At 35.0% G+C, this 16,655-nt stretch overlaps 1 protein-coding gene across 6 annotated transcripts in view; it reads right to left on the minus strand.

The window, feature by feature from the left end:
* Window positions 1–16,655, minus strand: part of SPART (spartin) — a 38,659-nt gene that overhangs the window by 8,481 nt on the left and 13,523 nt on the right. For 5 of the 6 annotated variants that reach the window (XR_003682601.2, XM_007128863.4, XM_028497621.2 and 2 more), the window contains exons 3-8: window positions 14,511–14,708; window positions 12,143–12,298; window positions 9,538–9,661; window positions 4,702–4,896; window positions 3,513–3,671; window positions 3,345–3,435 (exon numbers count right to left, since the gene is read on the minus strand). Coding sequence is in view for 5 of the 6 variants with exons in the window: in XM_007128863.4 (XP_007128925.2) it covers window positions 3,345–3,435; window positions 3,513–3,671; window positions 4,702–4,896; window positions 9,538–9,661; window positions 12,143–12,298; window positions 14,511–14,708 (923 nt within the window). In the remaining variant the exon portion in view is untranslated. The remainder of the gene's footprint in view (window positions 1–3,344; window positions 3,436–3,512; window positions 3,672–4,701; window positions 4,897–9,537; window positions 9,662–12,142; window positions 12,299–14,510; window positions 14,709–16,655) is intronic. The other variant, XM_028497623.2, reaches the window with a different exon arrangement.

A 16,655-nucleotide genomic window follows, 5' to 3' on the forward strand; every position in this document is an offset into this window, starting at 1 on the left:
AAAAAAAAAGAAAAAAAAACCCAAGTTTGATATGGGCCAATAAAGTAACAACTACTATAAAGACATACTCTTTGTCTTCTGTGCCATGTTTATCACATGCTAAATATGACCAAAACAAGAGAGGCAACCCTACTGTATTTAATCTGGTCACAGGACCATTGGAATATTAGATTCATTTCTGGGTTCCATATTTTGAGAACTACACTGATGAAGGAAGGATCTGGAATTCAAACTAAATATGGAATTGTTAAACTGGGAGTATTTAGTAGAGAAGAAAAAATAAGCGAAGACATAATGATTGTGTTTAAATATTTGTATAGTTACCATATTGAAAAGAGAAGATTGATCCTATATAACTCCTGAGTAGATGTTGTACAGAATTCATTTTGGGTAACATGACATCTGCCAAAGGAGATACCCTCAAATGGATTTGAATTTGTCCCTTCACCCAGTGCAAATTTAAGGGGAATTTTAATTAAAATTCACTAAATAAACCAGTAAAATACTATACCTTATAAGAGTAAATTCTTATAGGAAAATATTTTTACTAAGCTTATTTTTCACAAATGTGTTCTAAGATAAAATATTACTGAGGGGAAAAGAAAAATGCACCTAATTTACTGAAGTTATATTATTCTCCTCTAAACAATTTAAAGTGGAAAAAAAGGAGCTTAAAGGTGAACTTTAGAAGCTATGTAGAAGAGTGATGAATTATTTAATAGATACTATACTGCAATTAAATATAGCAGGTTTAAAGTTACTTAATTGCTTTTCATTGTTCCTGTAGGTCTTCATGTTCCTAAATCTAAAATAGGTCAAAAGTATTAATGTAACCAAAAAAATAAAGTCTTAATAAATATTTCTTATACATTTACCTTAAAAATTTAGGAGTGTAATTAATTATATAGATATTTAGGTAAATCACTCATAATCAATGAACACAGCCCTGAATCATAATCAAAACCATAAAAGGCATGGAGAATATACTTCTCTAATACAAACTGCCTTTAAATAGCCTAGATTAAAAAAATAATCCTCTGTATTGGCTTATACTACCAGAAATCAGATAAAGAAGTTTATATAATATTGGGTTGGCCAAAAAGTTCGTTTGAGTTTTTCCATAAAATGTTACATGACTACTTGGGGGAATAATTTCTCACAGACAGTAAGAATACACATTTTCCAAAAATAATAAGTTTTCTTTACTATACAACCATCAGTTGGATGAGAGCAGAAAAACACAAATGCTCACTCTATCTAATAATTTTCACAGTGTAAATAAATGTAAATTCATAAATGTAAATAAATATAAATTTATGTAAATTATTGAGAACTAAATTAAATGAAAGAAGTAGCTTTTCCAATTCTTGAGTGACAAATATCACTGAGTAATTACTGGATTAATACTTGCAGTTTCTTCCCCTAAAAAGCAATTTCTAGTTCTGAGCCAGATTATTCGTTAAGTGAGAAAACAGTATAACTTGGACAAAACCTGTTATTCCCCACTGTCCCTCCCAACTTTCCAAGTTTTCTAATTAAGTTACTGCTAAGACTAAAGTACCCTTATAACTGGAAATACAAACCTACTTAACTAAATTCTCACTTGCTTTTTTTCACTCCATGAATCTTTGGAGGAAAGGATAAAACTAGCAATGTACACCATAACAGAAATAAATTAGCTCAGAACCACTGTTAAAATACCTTATTTATCATATTAAGTTCTCCTCACTAAGGACAAGAAATACAAAATCTACACCAAAACCTGTACTTGCTCATTATGTGACTCTCAAACCTTTTAACAGGGCTCCACTTAACTGTACTTAGGTAAGCATTTTTTTTTCATTAAAGTATGAAATGGACAAACCCAATAAAGCACTTCCTACTTAATCATACGACTGCCTATTTATCTGTGTTAACATATGATAATCTGAAAATAACCCACTTTTGGTCTAAAAGACACTTCTGACTTTCTCCTACTCTTGCAACAAAAGAAGAAACTATTTTCCTAATTATGACGCATCCATCAAAGTAACCTGAAAGGCATAACAAAAAGAGTGTTAGAGGTCAATGCCACAAGTAGCAGGAAGTGAGCTGGGAGACTTGAGTTTTACATCTCCACCAAAATTTCAGATCTACTCTGCATTTTCTTTTCCAAATCCTTTGGTAGAATCGGCACTCCAAGATGATATGGCTGTGCTGCTTTGATTCTAAGGTATGCATGCCCCAGACTGAGCAGATAAAATCAACTCAGGCTGGAAATTAACTTAGTATTTCCTAAACCAAAGGTAATTTATTGTGGTGGGAGGGAGTCTAAACACATTCTAGGTAGTGGTAGAAAATAACTGTAGATACTAAACTAGCACAGATATCCCATTAAGGGCAGTGTTGGCCCAGCACTGTTCTCTGACACTGCATGACAGAGGGATCTGGCTTACATCCCAGCTCTACCACTTACTAGGGGTACAATTCTTAACAAGTATTTAAGGCTCTATGCTTTTGGTTTTCTTCATCTGTAAAACGGAGATAATAGCGTTAAAGATTAAACAATACACATGGAAAGCACTGAACACAATGTCTGATATATAAGTATGAACTCAAATGCCGTCAGTGAGTAAATAATTAACACAAATAACCAAGAATTGAAAACACCATTATTTTTTTCTTCTAAATAAAATTAAATATTAAGATCTAAACTAATTCAAAACTAAGAAAGCAACTCAGGTCCTTCATACTAAATTTAAGTTTAGCCCTCTAGTACTTATAAAGACAGAATAAAGAGCTAAAATCAGAAAATCCTGTTCTTAAGTCTTATCTTTAATACCACTTATCAGATAAGCTTGAATAAATCATTCATTTCTATGTTTGTCTATTTCTTAATGGTATGTCTTCTCATACCATCTGTCTATTCCAATACAGATGCACAGTGGTAGATTCATAAAGTGTGAAAATTTAACATTCTTTGTATATAGAAGGAGCTAGTATTAACAAAGTACAATAGTTTAATTATAATTCAAGTTTTCCCCATCAAAACTATAGGCAAACATCACCCATCAAGAACATGCAGTTAATAAGGCATACAGAAATTCCAGGAATTAAAAAAAAATCTTAAACCTATTCTTTCCATTAATGATGAACAAGTATTTATAACAGTAATATAAGGCAAAGTCACAGCAATACTATTAATTTGCTAAAATTTTATTCTTCTCCCTACTTAAAAATAGCAAGTGAAAAAAACTGTTTTATCAGATACTTAATAAAAATAACTACACAATCATTTTAACTGTCCTAGAGTTTTACAAATGCTACAAGAGATTTCCTCATTAAAATGATAAAATTCAACTTACTTGTATCTGACAGTTTGTACAGTTTCTACTGAAACATTATTAACAATGCATTTAGCTGCACATTCCAATCCTTGCCAGACAGTTGAAAATCCTGCAAATACATTTAAAAGTAAGTAAAACCAGCCCTCAGCAAAAAGATCTTCCTAAAGTTTTAGACCTTTATGTTACCTTGAACACTGCTTGCTGCTACAACCATAGCACCATCCAGGGGAGACTTCCCATTTTTGTCTTTTTTAAGAGATTCTGGAACAAGTTTGCTTCCATGCTTCTTGACATGTGGAGCTAATTCCTTTCCAACACAATTTGCTACAGTACAAACTCCGTCAACTAATATAACCATAAAAAAACAAAAACAAAAAAACTTAGCAAAAAATGTATTCTTCCCTTGATTTTACCACTCTCACTTAGCAAAATTCTTCCATGAGCATCTAAAGTTGTTTTACTGTATAATGTTACCATTCCTATTGAAAAAAGAATGAAAATAGGGCTGGTTACTTTTTAAACAAAGGCTATTGCTTAGCTTAAGGATGTGTTTGCAGAGCTTATTGACTCTTAAATATAATGTTCTTTTTGGCAATCTGCTTAGAAGAGAACCATCCACCTTTTCTATCTGCATTGCATGACTGGTAGGTGCAACTTTCATGTATTCCAGCTAAGCGTATTCATACTTTTTCTCCCTATCAGCAAATACTCACTGAAATAGTAATAATAAAGTATTTAAGTCTATGTAAAAGTAAACAAACCAAAAATCTGACTCCAAAGAATACCAAATACCAAAAAGATAATCTTACTAAATTTTATGACAATCCACTAAGGAGCTGACCATCTTAAAATACCAAACTTTAGAGCTGTGATCCTCAAAGGAGAGGGGTTTAGAGGCATATTACTAGGGAAGGCTGACACCAGAATCACTAAGTCAGCTTTATTCAAGACAATACATCCCTCACTCCTGACTCTCAACTGCTTATGCAGTGAGTTGTCCTTAAAAGAATGTGTCATATTCAAGGATAGCAAATACATTCCTTTTCAAATGCACAGACACTCCCCTCTCCAACACAACAAAACAATCCCTAACCAGTGTTTCTCAGACTTTAATATGCAAATAAGAATCACCTAGAGATCTTATAAAAATGGAGATATTGAATCAGTAGGTGTGTCAAGTGCCTGAACTATTTCTAAGGCTCTCAGGTTGATGTTGCTGGTTTACTGATTCTACCATGAGTAGAAAGGCAAAACTGCTTTGTCCTAATTCTTTACTCTTAAATTTAAAACATCTAAATGAGATTTAGATTAACCTGGACTAAGAGATTATTTTTATTTAACTGAAAAAAAGTAAAGGAATCTAAAGTAACTTTACCCAGGAACTGACTGACTTTCGCTGCTCCTCCGGTAGCCTGCTTTGCTATGTAAAGTCCCTTGGTCACAGCTGGACTAACTTCCACTGGTTTTTCTTCTGGTTGAATCCGTTCTCGGAGTTTAGAAGCGCCTTTCTGGATGGCTTTGCCAGTAAACTCAGCACCTTTGACCAAACCCCAACTCACCCAGGAAGCACCTTTTTAAAGGAAAATTTTGAATTGCACAAAATTAGGACTGATTATAACTTTAAGCCCTTTAACAAATAACTGATCAACAGGAAAAAAACCCAAGGAGTTCAATATTCAAATCCCAAACATGCCATAAATTTTCAAGCCAACTTTGTACTTGTAGTGTTCTGCCTGGTATATATACATTTTCTAAGTAAATTTGTCTTTCAATACTTAGGTCATGTATCACTCAACAACAGTTCTGTATTACTCTATGCTGTCACTACAACTTGTAGGTATCTCTATATATTACTTACCACAGTATACTACTGTTAGGGACTAATTTTGGGTTTTGGTGCCATTACAATGGTATTTGGCTAGAAGACCCAGTATCCTTGTTCTTTTTGCCTTAGTCCAGGCACCACTTTTCCCCCACAAAGCCTTGAAGCTGACAGATACACCAACAACCTGTATCTCAAACACCAAGGCAGAACTTTTGCTCGTTTGCTTTGGGCTAAAGACATAAAGCAGGGGGCCCTGCTCCTGCCTCAATCCCAAATCCCTTGATCTCAGCACCTTTTAATTTGCACTTTAAACCCGAACGACAAAGACATGAGAACTCCCAAAAAATTCAGGGGAAGAAAAACTCTAAAAGAAAAGAAGACTGAGCTGTTTCTAGCTATTTCTCATGAGACTAGGCCCTAGCCTTTTGCTTTGCTCATGGTTTTTGCAGCAAGAATGAAAGAAGCAGAGATTGTTAGAGAGAAACCAGGGTGACAGAGACTTCTCTAGTGAAAAGAAAAGGCCTTGAGCCAGACAGCATGTGGGAAAAGGAGAAGTGGGAAGGAGACGGGAGAACCAAGAAAACAAACACAAGGATAACAGTTTTCCCTAAGAGGGGGAGGAAAGTGTTACCCTCCCCTGGGCAGAGTTACAATTTAAAATATCTCCTTTTTGGCTATACCCTGAAACAATGAGCTTTTAAAAATACTTAAGTATGTTTTCCAAGATCTGTGCCATGGTTTTTACATAATTACTTCAGCCCATTAGTAAGCAGGCATACAATGATGTGAAAATCATACCTATTTATTTAAAAATGCGAATGAAATGTACCAAGTAGTAACTGACTGGAAAAACTGATGTGTTTCTATTCCTGTTTCAGACAACATGTCCACCTCCAGCTCCAACCCCATCCCCACTGTCCTACCCTTGGCGGAGGATCAGGGCTCAAACCCAGGCAAACAGGTTCCAGCCAGGAGTTCACATAACAATAAGGGGACTGAAGATGTCTAGTCAAGAAAAAAATTATGTTTTTTTAGAGTTAACTGATAGATTGAAAAGTGTTAGGTGAAAAACAGCTGAACTTGAAGTTCAAGGAAAACTAATAAATCATAAAATAGATGACAATGAACAAAGGAGAGCTCAGGTAGACTATAATCCTACAAAGAAACTATATCAAACAAGGGGGATGGAGTCCATCGATCACTTTCAGTAAAATAAGTGGAAGTGAGATAAATGAAAAGTCACAGGACTAATAAAGAGAAAACTAGATGTTAATTATAAACAAGATATCACCATGGAAGAGGTAATTAAAACTGTAGAGGCTGCAATAGAAGATACGGAAATACAGTATTTCATTGGTAGCTATTAAGATCTTTTAAATCGCATGTGTAATGCCAGATATAGATTTATTCTATCCATGTCTACGTCCTACACACCCAGTTAATGCTGAGATACAGCAGGCAATGAATGAATGCTGAATAAATAAGAGGTTGGCAGATGACATAAAATGACCTAATTCAAACCTAACCCAATGGGGGGCTCTATGCAGTCTACTGCCACCAATCTTCTACCTCCTCCCAAGTTAGCTTATTAGACTCTACTCCATCTAAAATGTTTGGCAGCTGCCTTCTTAAAGTGTAAGTCTAGGCTTCTCAAACCAATTTTCTACATGTGTAAATTTTAAGCAGGTTTTTTTTTTTCACCTCTTACATTCATAAAGTATAAGACTATAGCTTTTACTGATCTTTACTCATCATTGCGCTAAGGTGAATGAGCTCAATTTAGATCCCTGGTTACTCATCTTTGTAAAGAACCTACAAGAGTCAGGTAGAAATAGTTTCTTGACAGATCAGATAATTTTTTCTGGAGTAAATCTTGGATATTTCTTACACCTTTCTCTGTAACTTGTACCTTAAGTATTCAGTGAGCTAGCTGTTCTTCATGCTACCTATTAAAAAGCATACAAAGAGACAGGTATTCTGATTGGCAGTTAAATAGTTTTAATGTCACTCTTAGGGCTATTGCTAGAACTCTAGCCCTGAGGATACAGGATGAAAAGGAAGAGAGTTACAAGCCTGAAGACACTAAAGTCCCAAGTAGTAAAGAAGGTCTCGTAAGTGTTACCAGAAGGTAGTTTTGGCTCATTTTCAAATGATGCACTGCTAACAGTTCTTTTGAAATCTCTAAAGAGATCTCTCCTCAGCGTTAGCTGGCTCTCAGGATGATCTACTTCTTCGAATAGAACCAGTGTGTGGAATCTGTACGGTACCTAGGAATCCTAAGATTTTGTGGCACATGGTATTTTCCAAAGATGGTCAAAAACAGTATCTCCTATTCCACATGTTCTTTCAACATGACCTTGACATTCTTCCCATTGAGAAGTGGGGTCTATGTCACATTCCCTTGAATCTGGGCAGGCTTGTTACTTGCTTATAACTAATGATGCTGGAAATTTCCAAGAGTATGTCAGAAATGGTAATGCAGCTTCTGCCTGTTTGGTGGACCATTCACACTTGAACCCTGAGCTACTACGCAGACGCCAGATGAGCTTAAGGCTGCCATGCTATGAGGAAGTCAAGAGGCATGGAGAGGTCATGTGTAGGTAGTCCTAGATCTTGAGCTCTCCTAACCCAGATGCCAACTTCAGTGTGACTGAAGGAGCCTTCAGATGATTCCAGCCCCCAGCTACTGAGTCACCAGTCGGCCTTTGAGTCTTCCTAGCTGAGGCCCTGACATCATGAAGCAGATACAAGCCATCCCTGATATGACCTTTTGGAATACCTGGCCCACAAAATTCCTAAGCGTAAACAAATTGTTGTTTCACATCATTAAGTTTGGGATGGTTTGTTACACATGTATACGATACAGTCTTATAGCAGTATAAACTCAAAAACTTAATTACCTTTGAATTTAGTTATCTACATATGTGTGGATAAGGGCTAATTTTCTGAACACTGACCTAATAAACAACTTAGCAGCCTGTAAAGTTAGGGTACAAGGTAGTAAGAATGAAGGTTTTTCTTTACAACTTTTTTTTTTGATGTGCACCATTTTTAAAGTCTTTATTGAATTTGTTACAATATTGCTTCTGTTTTATATTTTGCTTTTCTTTGGCCGGGAGGCATGTGGGATCTTAGCTCTCCAACCAGGGATTGAACCTGCACCACCTGCATTGGAAGGCAAAGTCTTAACCACTGGACCACCAGGGAAGTCCCTTTACAACTTCTTTAAAAATCTCTTTCAAGGATAAATTTTAACTGTTACACATATATTTGAAAATTTGGCTTTATCTTTTCTACTTGTCTCAAGCAGCTCTTTGACACTGGGCAAAATATTTTGTTTGTTCCTAGCTACTTAATCATTTTTCACTTATTTTAGTTTGTTGGCTTTTCATGTTAAAGATTTCCTCTGCTTTAGACACCTCCATTATTTTAATGAGTTTAAACCTATAAACCAGAGATGGAAACCTATATTGATAGTCTTTTAAATAACTAGTCAAGATCCCCTTACTGGGTCATGAATTTGACTTACTGAATAATAATGATTGGCAATGTTTTTTAAAAAACAAAATAGAAGGTCTCGAGCTTCCCTGGTGGTGCAGTGGTTGAGAGTCCGCCTGCCGATGCAGGGGACATGGGTTCGTGCCCCGGTCCGGGAAGATCCCACATGCCACGGAGCGGCTGGGCCCGTGAGCCATGGCCGCTGAGCCTGCGTGTCCGGAGCCTGTGCTCCGCAACGGGAGAGGCCACAACAGTGAGAAGCCCGCGTACCGCAAAAAAAAAAAAAAAAAAAAAAAGAAGGTCTCAATCTGAGAGCTACTGCAGTTAAATTGTTAACCAATTAAAGTATAAACATATGTGCCAGTAATGATTATTTTGTTTTTAAAATAAATGATCTGAAGCCCTTTCTAACCATAATTAAATAGTAGGGTCTACTTCCCAAACAGCTTGGCTATAATTCTCAGGTCTCCTCATACCTGTATTGCCATAAGGTTAGGGGAGTGCTACTTTGCTTCCAAAGACAGATGAATGTCATTTTTTTGGTGGAGAAGGAGGAAGGAGAGGGGAGAAAAAAAGATTAAGGGGGAATTTCAAAGGGGAAAGGAAAATAACTAATTTTATATTCAGAGCTATTCTGAAAGTTTGGAGATTCTTGGAGCTTTTCACTACCAATTTTCCCAAGAGTAAAACAGAGAATAATAGACCAAGAAGAATTTACACCCATATGACAATATGTGACATTCAAAGAGACTAGTTCCTTCTATTTTTAAATATTTATAAACTGATCATTTAAAACCAAAACATAAAATAGTATCTTTCCAAGTATTCTCTAATGGGATTCAAAGCTTTCACATTATGCAGGCAAAAAAGTTAACATTACTATAATACCTGACAAAATGTTTTGAGCCACTTTCTCACTCCATTCAGGTAATTCCTTTGCTTTTTCTTCTGAAACTGGCTCATAAGGTACAATGTGACTCAGATTAACTTCTTCACTTGAAGTACCTTTGGTCTAAACAGTAAAAATATTTCAAAATGTGAAATAAATACTAAGAGGAGGAAAAATCATAAGCATTTTGTAATAAAATATTAAGCCAACAAATACTAATTAATGAAAGTATTTCCAGGCAACCTAGTTATAAGTACATTTTATTACATAAAGTGCAATACCATAACCACCATGAAGGGGAAAACTGTTCTGGTCTTACGTTAGGTACCATTGGTAAGTAAGATTTAAATACCAACATACCTCCAATACAACATTTACCAAATTATATTTAAATTGATTAACTTTTTTCTTTCTTTGACCACTCTGAGTTCCTTCATAGAGCTATCACCCCCTAGATATTGATATGTATGCATACAGTACTCAGTAAGGTTAAAAGATTTCTGTTAAATGACTCAGTCAGTAAGGAAGAATGTATCCAAATAAACTGGTTTTGACAGAAATCAAGTAAAAGCAAATAAAAGTATATAAACACAGAATCTACCATTCCATTTGAATGGAAATGGGAAACACAGAAATACTTGTACTTTGCTAATTTAACAGCTAGGGCCAACACTCAAAATCTCAAAGCTAAATTTGTTTTCATTCTAAAAACTTAGGAGTAGGCTAACTCAGACTTCATTATAATTTGCAACTTCTGTCTTTGACAATGCGCCAATGTCCCTAATGTATAAAGAGCTCCTAGAAATTGTGAAGAAAAGGACTAACAACCCAGTAATAAAAATGGACAAAGGACATAACTAGACATCACACAGAAAACAAAATTCAAGTTACCCTTATGCATTTGCTCAACTTGACTCATAATAAAATCGATGCAAATTAATATATTCCAATATATTTCTCTCATCATCGGATTGCCAAAAAATAGACCACCCACTCTGTTGAGCAGGCTGTGGGGAGACAGGTATGCTCCAACAACTACTGGTACAGTGCTGAATAGTATACTCCTTAGGGAGGGCAATGTAGCAAAATCTATCAAAATTACAAATGCATTTACCTGTCGACACAGTAACCCCATCTCTAAGAATTTATTTGATGAATTACCTGCAGATGTATGAATCAATGGCTCTACAAAGTCATTCATTGAAGCACTGCTTGTAATACCAAACAATCACACCAAACACCCCTCAATAAGAGACTGATTAAAGAAACTATGATATATTCATACAATGAAATATAAGGTAAAAAAGACTGAGGAAGTTCTCTATTTACCCCAGACTTTATTATAAAAAAAATATATATATAGAACATTCTATATGATGTTCCCTTATGTATAAAAAAGGGAGAGGAATAATTACAGATTTTGTTTGCTTTTATCTGCCTCAAAAAACCCAGGAAAGAAACACAAGATCCTAATAAAAGTCATTACCGACAGTGGCAGGAGGAATGGTGTAGACAGGGACAAAGGTGGGAGGTAAAGCTTTCCAAAGGTATATATATATTTTTTAATATAATTAGATTTTTTTAAACCAAGGTATTAAATTTTTAAAAATGAAGTTCTAACTGCCATTTTGGACTCCCAATGTCCTCATAAAGCTGGTCTAAGATGCTCAACACAACCCACAGTGACAGCTGGCAAGTAAAAGTAGAATATTCATGTGATAGTCATTAATTCCAAAGACAATTACTGAGCACTTATAATATGGAATACAACAAAGAACAGTACAAAACTGTTTATAATTCAGTACTCACACAATGTTACTTTCTTTCACCATAGGTTTGCTTATTTCACCTTCAGGACTCATCTTAGCCACAGTGCCTTCCAGGAGGAGCCTCCTTAACTGCTTCCCACACCACTCATTTATGTAGAAGGTACAACCTAGCGTTCTATACAACTTATGCACTTTCATCTAATGATCACATTGGGTAGAAATTATCTCTTTGCTAATCTGTCCTCCCCACTAGATGGGAAATATTTTGAGATGAGAAATTTAAAAATTTTCCCACTATGCTCAGCTTTCTAGCACTCAATAAATATTTCCAAAACTCTAATCCAAATTTACCATTTGGAACATAACACAAAATCTAAGAAATGAAAGAAGAAACTACTAAATGTATTTTTTAAAAGCCCATTTTCTCTGTTCTGTTGACTATTCATGAAGAAAAAAGGAACTGAATAAAAATGGTACTGTAAGGAAAAGCATACCTAGCCCCAAGATCTTGGTGTATATAGGAAGGTGGAGAATAACACATAACAAAAAAGCATACACATCATTAACGTAATTATAAAAATCTTTCAAATAGTTGCAAAAAACTATCCCCCCAAACATAGATTATCTTTTAAAACAGTTTAAATAACAAATACTTGGAAAGGGAAATATTAAAGCTGATTATAATTATTTTACCAGTGATCACTTTGTGAATCTGCAAGTTGCTCTGCTTCAGTAAATGGGGATCTTATAAATAATTTAAACTGGTGAAAGGTACCATTAGAATAGAATAGAACACACACTCATACCTTGTTGATCTTTCACTTACTCTACTAACCTTTTTCCCCCGTTTTCCCTTATGACGTACATCCTTACTGCCTGGGTCCAACTGTCTCACATCAGTGCCACTGGCTTCCTTTAATTGGTTAGAGGGGCATCTTGATCTTCCAGGGATTTGGAATTCATTTTCTCCTTCTGCCCGGTCCCAGTTGGCCTAGGGAGTAAAGGCCTAAGCTTAGCTCAAATTCAAATTTCCTCTAAGCTATGGTACACCATGCTCCAATAATATACGTATTCAAATGACAGTGTTTTACAACTACTTTTACTAGTCTTTCTCTATACTTTTATCTCATCACCAAACCTCAAACCTTTGAGTTCTTTGGCTCACAGGATATGGCCTATAAAGCAAATTTCAAAAAAACAAAGTACAAGAGATAAACTTATAGCAGTAGTTGGTACAAGTGATCATTAAATCAGATGCAGCTACATTTGAATTTAGTTAAATAATAAATTATAAGTTTTAGGAAACACATACAAGACTAAATGAGTTTAAAGGCAATTAACAATTGGGAGATTGGGATTGACATATATATACTAATATGTATAAAATGGATAACTAATAGGAACCTACTGTATAAAAAAATAAATTCAAAATTTCAAAAATAAATAAATAAAGACAATTAACAAACCTCACGTCCAGTTTAACTACTCTGCATTGTTGGAAGGCTGATTCTGTTTTTCCATTTTTGCACTCAACACTAAAGGTAATCTGCTTGCATACACTTTGCTGAATGAATGCTTAAGAGTAAAGGCAAAACAAAAGTATAGCTAGTAACTAGCTTTTGTTTACTGTTGGAGTTCTAGGACAATACAGAAAACTAAAAATAACATTCAACCAAAAAAATAAAACTGAACAGAGGAAGTAAACATATAACCTAAAGGTCAGTTTAATTTCTTTCCTAGAGCCCAGTAATATAGGCCAAATGAATGTAGGGGTGAAGGGAGAAAGAGCTCCATAAAAGGTCTGGAATACTTAAGGAATGTCACTTCATTCAGCTAGTAAACAGCAAAGCTTATTAGACTTAAACCCATATCCATTTGACCATGTTGCTGCCTTTGTAAACTCCTCTCCTAAGCACATTGAGGCTACACACACTTCTGTATGGGGGTCATGGGTTTTGTTAACACAGCTTAAATATTTAGTATTTAAGAACATGTTGATCACCAGGTCATTCTCATATATAGTTCTTACGACGTAATGCTGAGATGACTCTCCGACCTTTCACTTAGCATCTGCTCCCACCACCTTTGATCTTAAATTTTTAATACAGGTATGGATTAAAAGTGTATTCTACTTCCTCAGAAAAAAGGAACAAATCTTTCATGACTGAACTCAAAGGAAACTATTTTGTGAAATCCTCCCTGAACTCCTTTCACTTTTTTTCCCATCACCTATCATACTGTACTGTGGTTATTCAACAGACTGTAAGGTGCTCAAGAACAGGAGCTGTTATATATGTATCTTTATAGCCTCCTCTGTTCTTTCTTCCCACCCCATCATTTAACATAGAACCAGGTTAAATAATGAATTCTAAGTATCTGCTGACTGAAAGAGAAAATAAAAGATTACACTACCATGCTGTCAATCTCCTTCAACCTCAGATAACTGTCAGTATTCACAATCAAACATATTTTTCCCTTCTTGTCCTATGTTAGGATGGGCAAGAACACCTAAAGAAAATATCTCCATTATACTCTATTTCAACTCCCTGTAACAGATCAGCATGTGGGCAGAGGAAATGGGCTAAATAAGGCAAGTTCACAGGATGACCAACCGTATTTTAAATCACATTTTATTTTGCCTTCATTCATCATGAGAACAAAGACAATTCCCTCAAACAAAACCTGTTCCTCAAGTCATACCCCTAAAATGTCCAATATTACCCAGATGCTAATGCTGAAATTACCTTCACTTCACCATTTAGTCCCATTGGCGCACTTTCCCAACTGAGAAGTAAGACAGTGGTCATAACAAAAGCAAATATTCACAGAACATTACTACTTGCTAGCACTGATGTAAGTGCCTTAATGTATTAACTTTTAATCTTCATCACAGCCCAATGAAGTGGATGTTATCATTATCCTGACTTTATGATAAAGAAACTAAACTATAGAGAAGATCAACAGCTTGAGTTAAATAGCTATTAAGTGGAAGAGTTCAAATTCAAACAGAGGCAATCTGACTCCAGAGACCACAATCTTAATCACTATTTACAGCCAATTCCCAACTTGTATTTGTGAATACGCAAATTATATACTCTCAGTTTCCTAACTCTGATCACATTAGAGCTTATTACAGTTTCTTTAAAAGCAGAAGTGCTTATGTTACAGTAGGTTTATATCCTGAAGGTGATCGCACAAGTTACCTGGAGCCGAAGGTCAGACATTTGTCTTAATAGATCCTCAAAGAGTTCTCTATCATCTTCTGGTAATTCAGAAGACAAGACGACCCCCACAAAGCATCCTGATGCTTGTAACATTGTATCAGGAAACATGTAGGCTCCTACAGTACATTTAAGAACTGGAGATCTATCAGGAACTAGAGGATACAACCAGTCACAAACCTGAAAAGGTTAATTTAAAACAAATCAATTAATAGAACTAGGTTTTCACCGAGGTTTTAAATATTGTTATACTAGCAAACACACATTTTAAAGTTTGAAATGCATTTTACAAGGCTTTCTAGAACCATCAGCATCAACAAACCCCCAATAAAAATCAGCCATTTGCTAGTCTGATCTCCCTGCAAAACACTCACAGGAACTGTGCTAAAAATGTTATTGCTCCACTAATTATATAGTCGTAAAACTGGTGCCCTTAAACAGCCCACTGTTAACCAATAATGAGTATAGCTTTAAATAAATGGTCAAAGTAAATTAAGGTTTTCTTTATTATTCAAATTACACATCCCTTTGTGGAAAAAAATAAAATCAAACTGTTTCCAAGTACTCCAAATATATTTACTGATTTAATCCTCTTGGTTAGTGCTGTCATTTTAACTACAAGAAAACTGAGGCACAGAGAGGTTAAGTTGCTCACAGTCAACAACCAAAAAGTGGGGCTAGGGCTCAAGCACATGCTATCTGCCACTGGAGAAACTAAACAATTATTGTAATTAGAAACCCAGCATTCAAAATGTTGAATTTTCTTTTAACTAAACCCAACCTGATCTGACAGAGCAATAAGATTAAGTTACATTTATGGGTTCACTATCTATTGTGAAGTTAAATCAAAATGACACAAAGCTGCCCTGCTACGTCATCTGGGGATGTCAGATTATCACAATAAGACTTAATTAAGCTCACCTCCTAGAGATCTAAATTCAGAAGAAACTAAGTTTAAATCAGAATACCCAAATTATTAATTTCCATTATTCTTTGAGTGACCAGAATAGAACTTCGTCCCTCACCCAGGACACTCTCTTCCTAATATTAAGAAACTTGGAAGAACAACAGATTATCAAAATACTGTGCGATAAACATGAGTCAAAGGGATTAAATATTTCATATAAACGATGGAAAATTCTGGTATACTATCATCATCTCTGACCAACAGAATACGAATGTGCAGGGATCAAGCACTCAAGTCTGACTCTTTCCTAGAAAGTGCTTAACACTTTCAAATTCTTTTTTTAAATGGATTCTCTCTTTTTTTAGTCATCTCAAAAGCCACTCTCCAACTTTTATAAAAGTCAAACTTCACACAAGTTACAATAAAACTGATTACTGTGTTTTCCAAAGTATGATATATAACCATCTGTGGTTCACGAAATGACTTCAAGTAACATACAAACTAAAGCTGAGTAGCAACATATTTTAACATGTATTAGGGAAAAATATGGTATCTTTCCCTCAATTTCACAGTTGTTATTTAGGAAAAAATTAACAAATGAGACATTTAAATAAAAATATGAATAACAAGTGTTGGATTTAACAAAAAAAATCATAATGGTTACACTTAAATGACTAAAGATTGGGAAGAGTTTCTTTTACTATGCCATGATTTCTCTAAGATTAACTACATTCTGGTCACTTTGATTGAAATGGAGTATCTTCAAATCTTCTCAAATGAAACTTTATAGACCTTTCTCAGGGTAGATTATTACAGATTGCTGAGCTCATCCACCATAGGCTGACTTCTCCCAGTTTCACTTTCAGAGGGTAATCTCATGTCCAAGTTCCCTATGAACTGACCATAAATTTAACAGGTTTAAAAAGTATATTAAAACTAAAGTCAAGAGAAAAATAGTTTTTAGAAGCCATAGAATTCTAGTCTGCCTATTTAAAACCAAATTAATTTCTAATTTCCTAAATAAAGCAATAGTGATGTTTTTGCAGTGTAAAAAATTACATCTAACGTCTAATACTTAGTTGTTTCAATGTTTGTTTTTTAGAACAAAAAAATTCAGTAAACACCTGGTAACTCTCTTTCAGGACACTGCTACAAATATCCGAATACACGTAAATGAGAGCCCCTTAAAAAGACTCAAACTTTGGGTACAATCTTACTTT

The sequence above is a fragment of the Physeter macrocephalus genome, chromosome 13 (genome assembly GCF_002837175.3).
Source record: "Physeter macrocephalus isolate SW-GA chromosome 13, ASM283717v5, whole genome shotgun sequence".
Taxonomy (NCBI): domain Eukaryota; kingdom Metazoa; phylum Chordata; class Mammalia; order Artiodactyla; family Physeteridae; genus Physeter; species Physeter macrocephalus.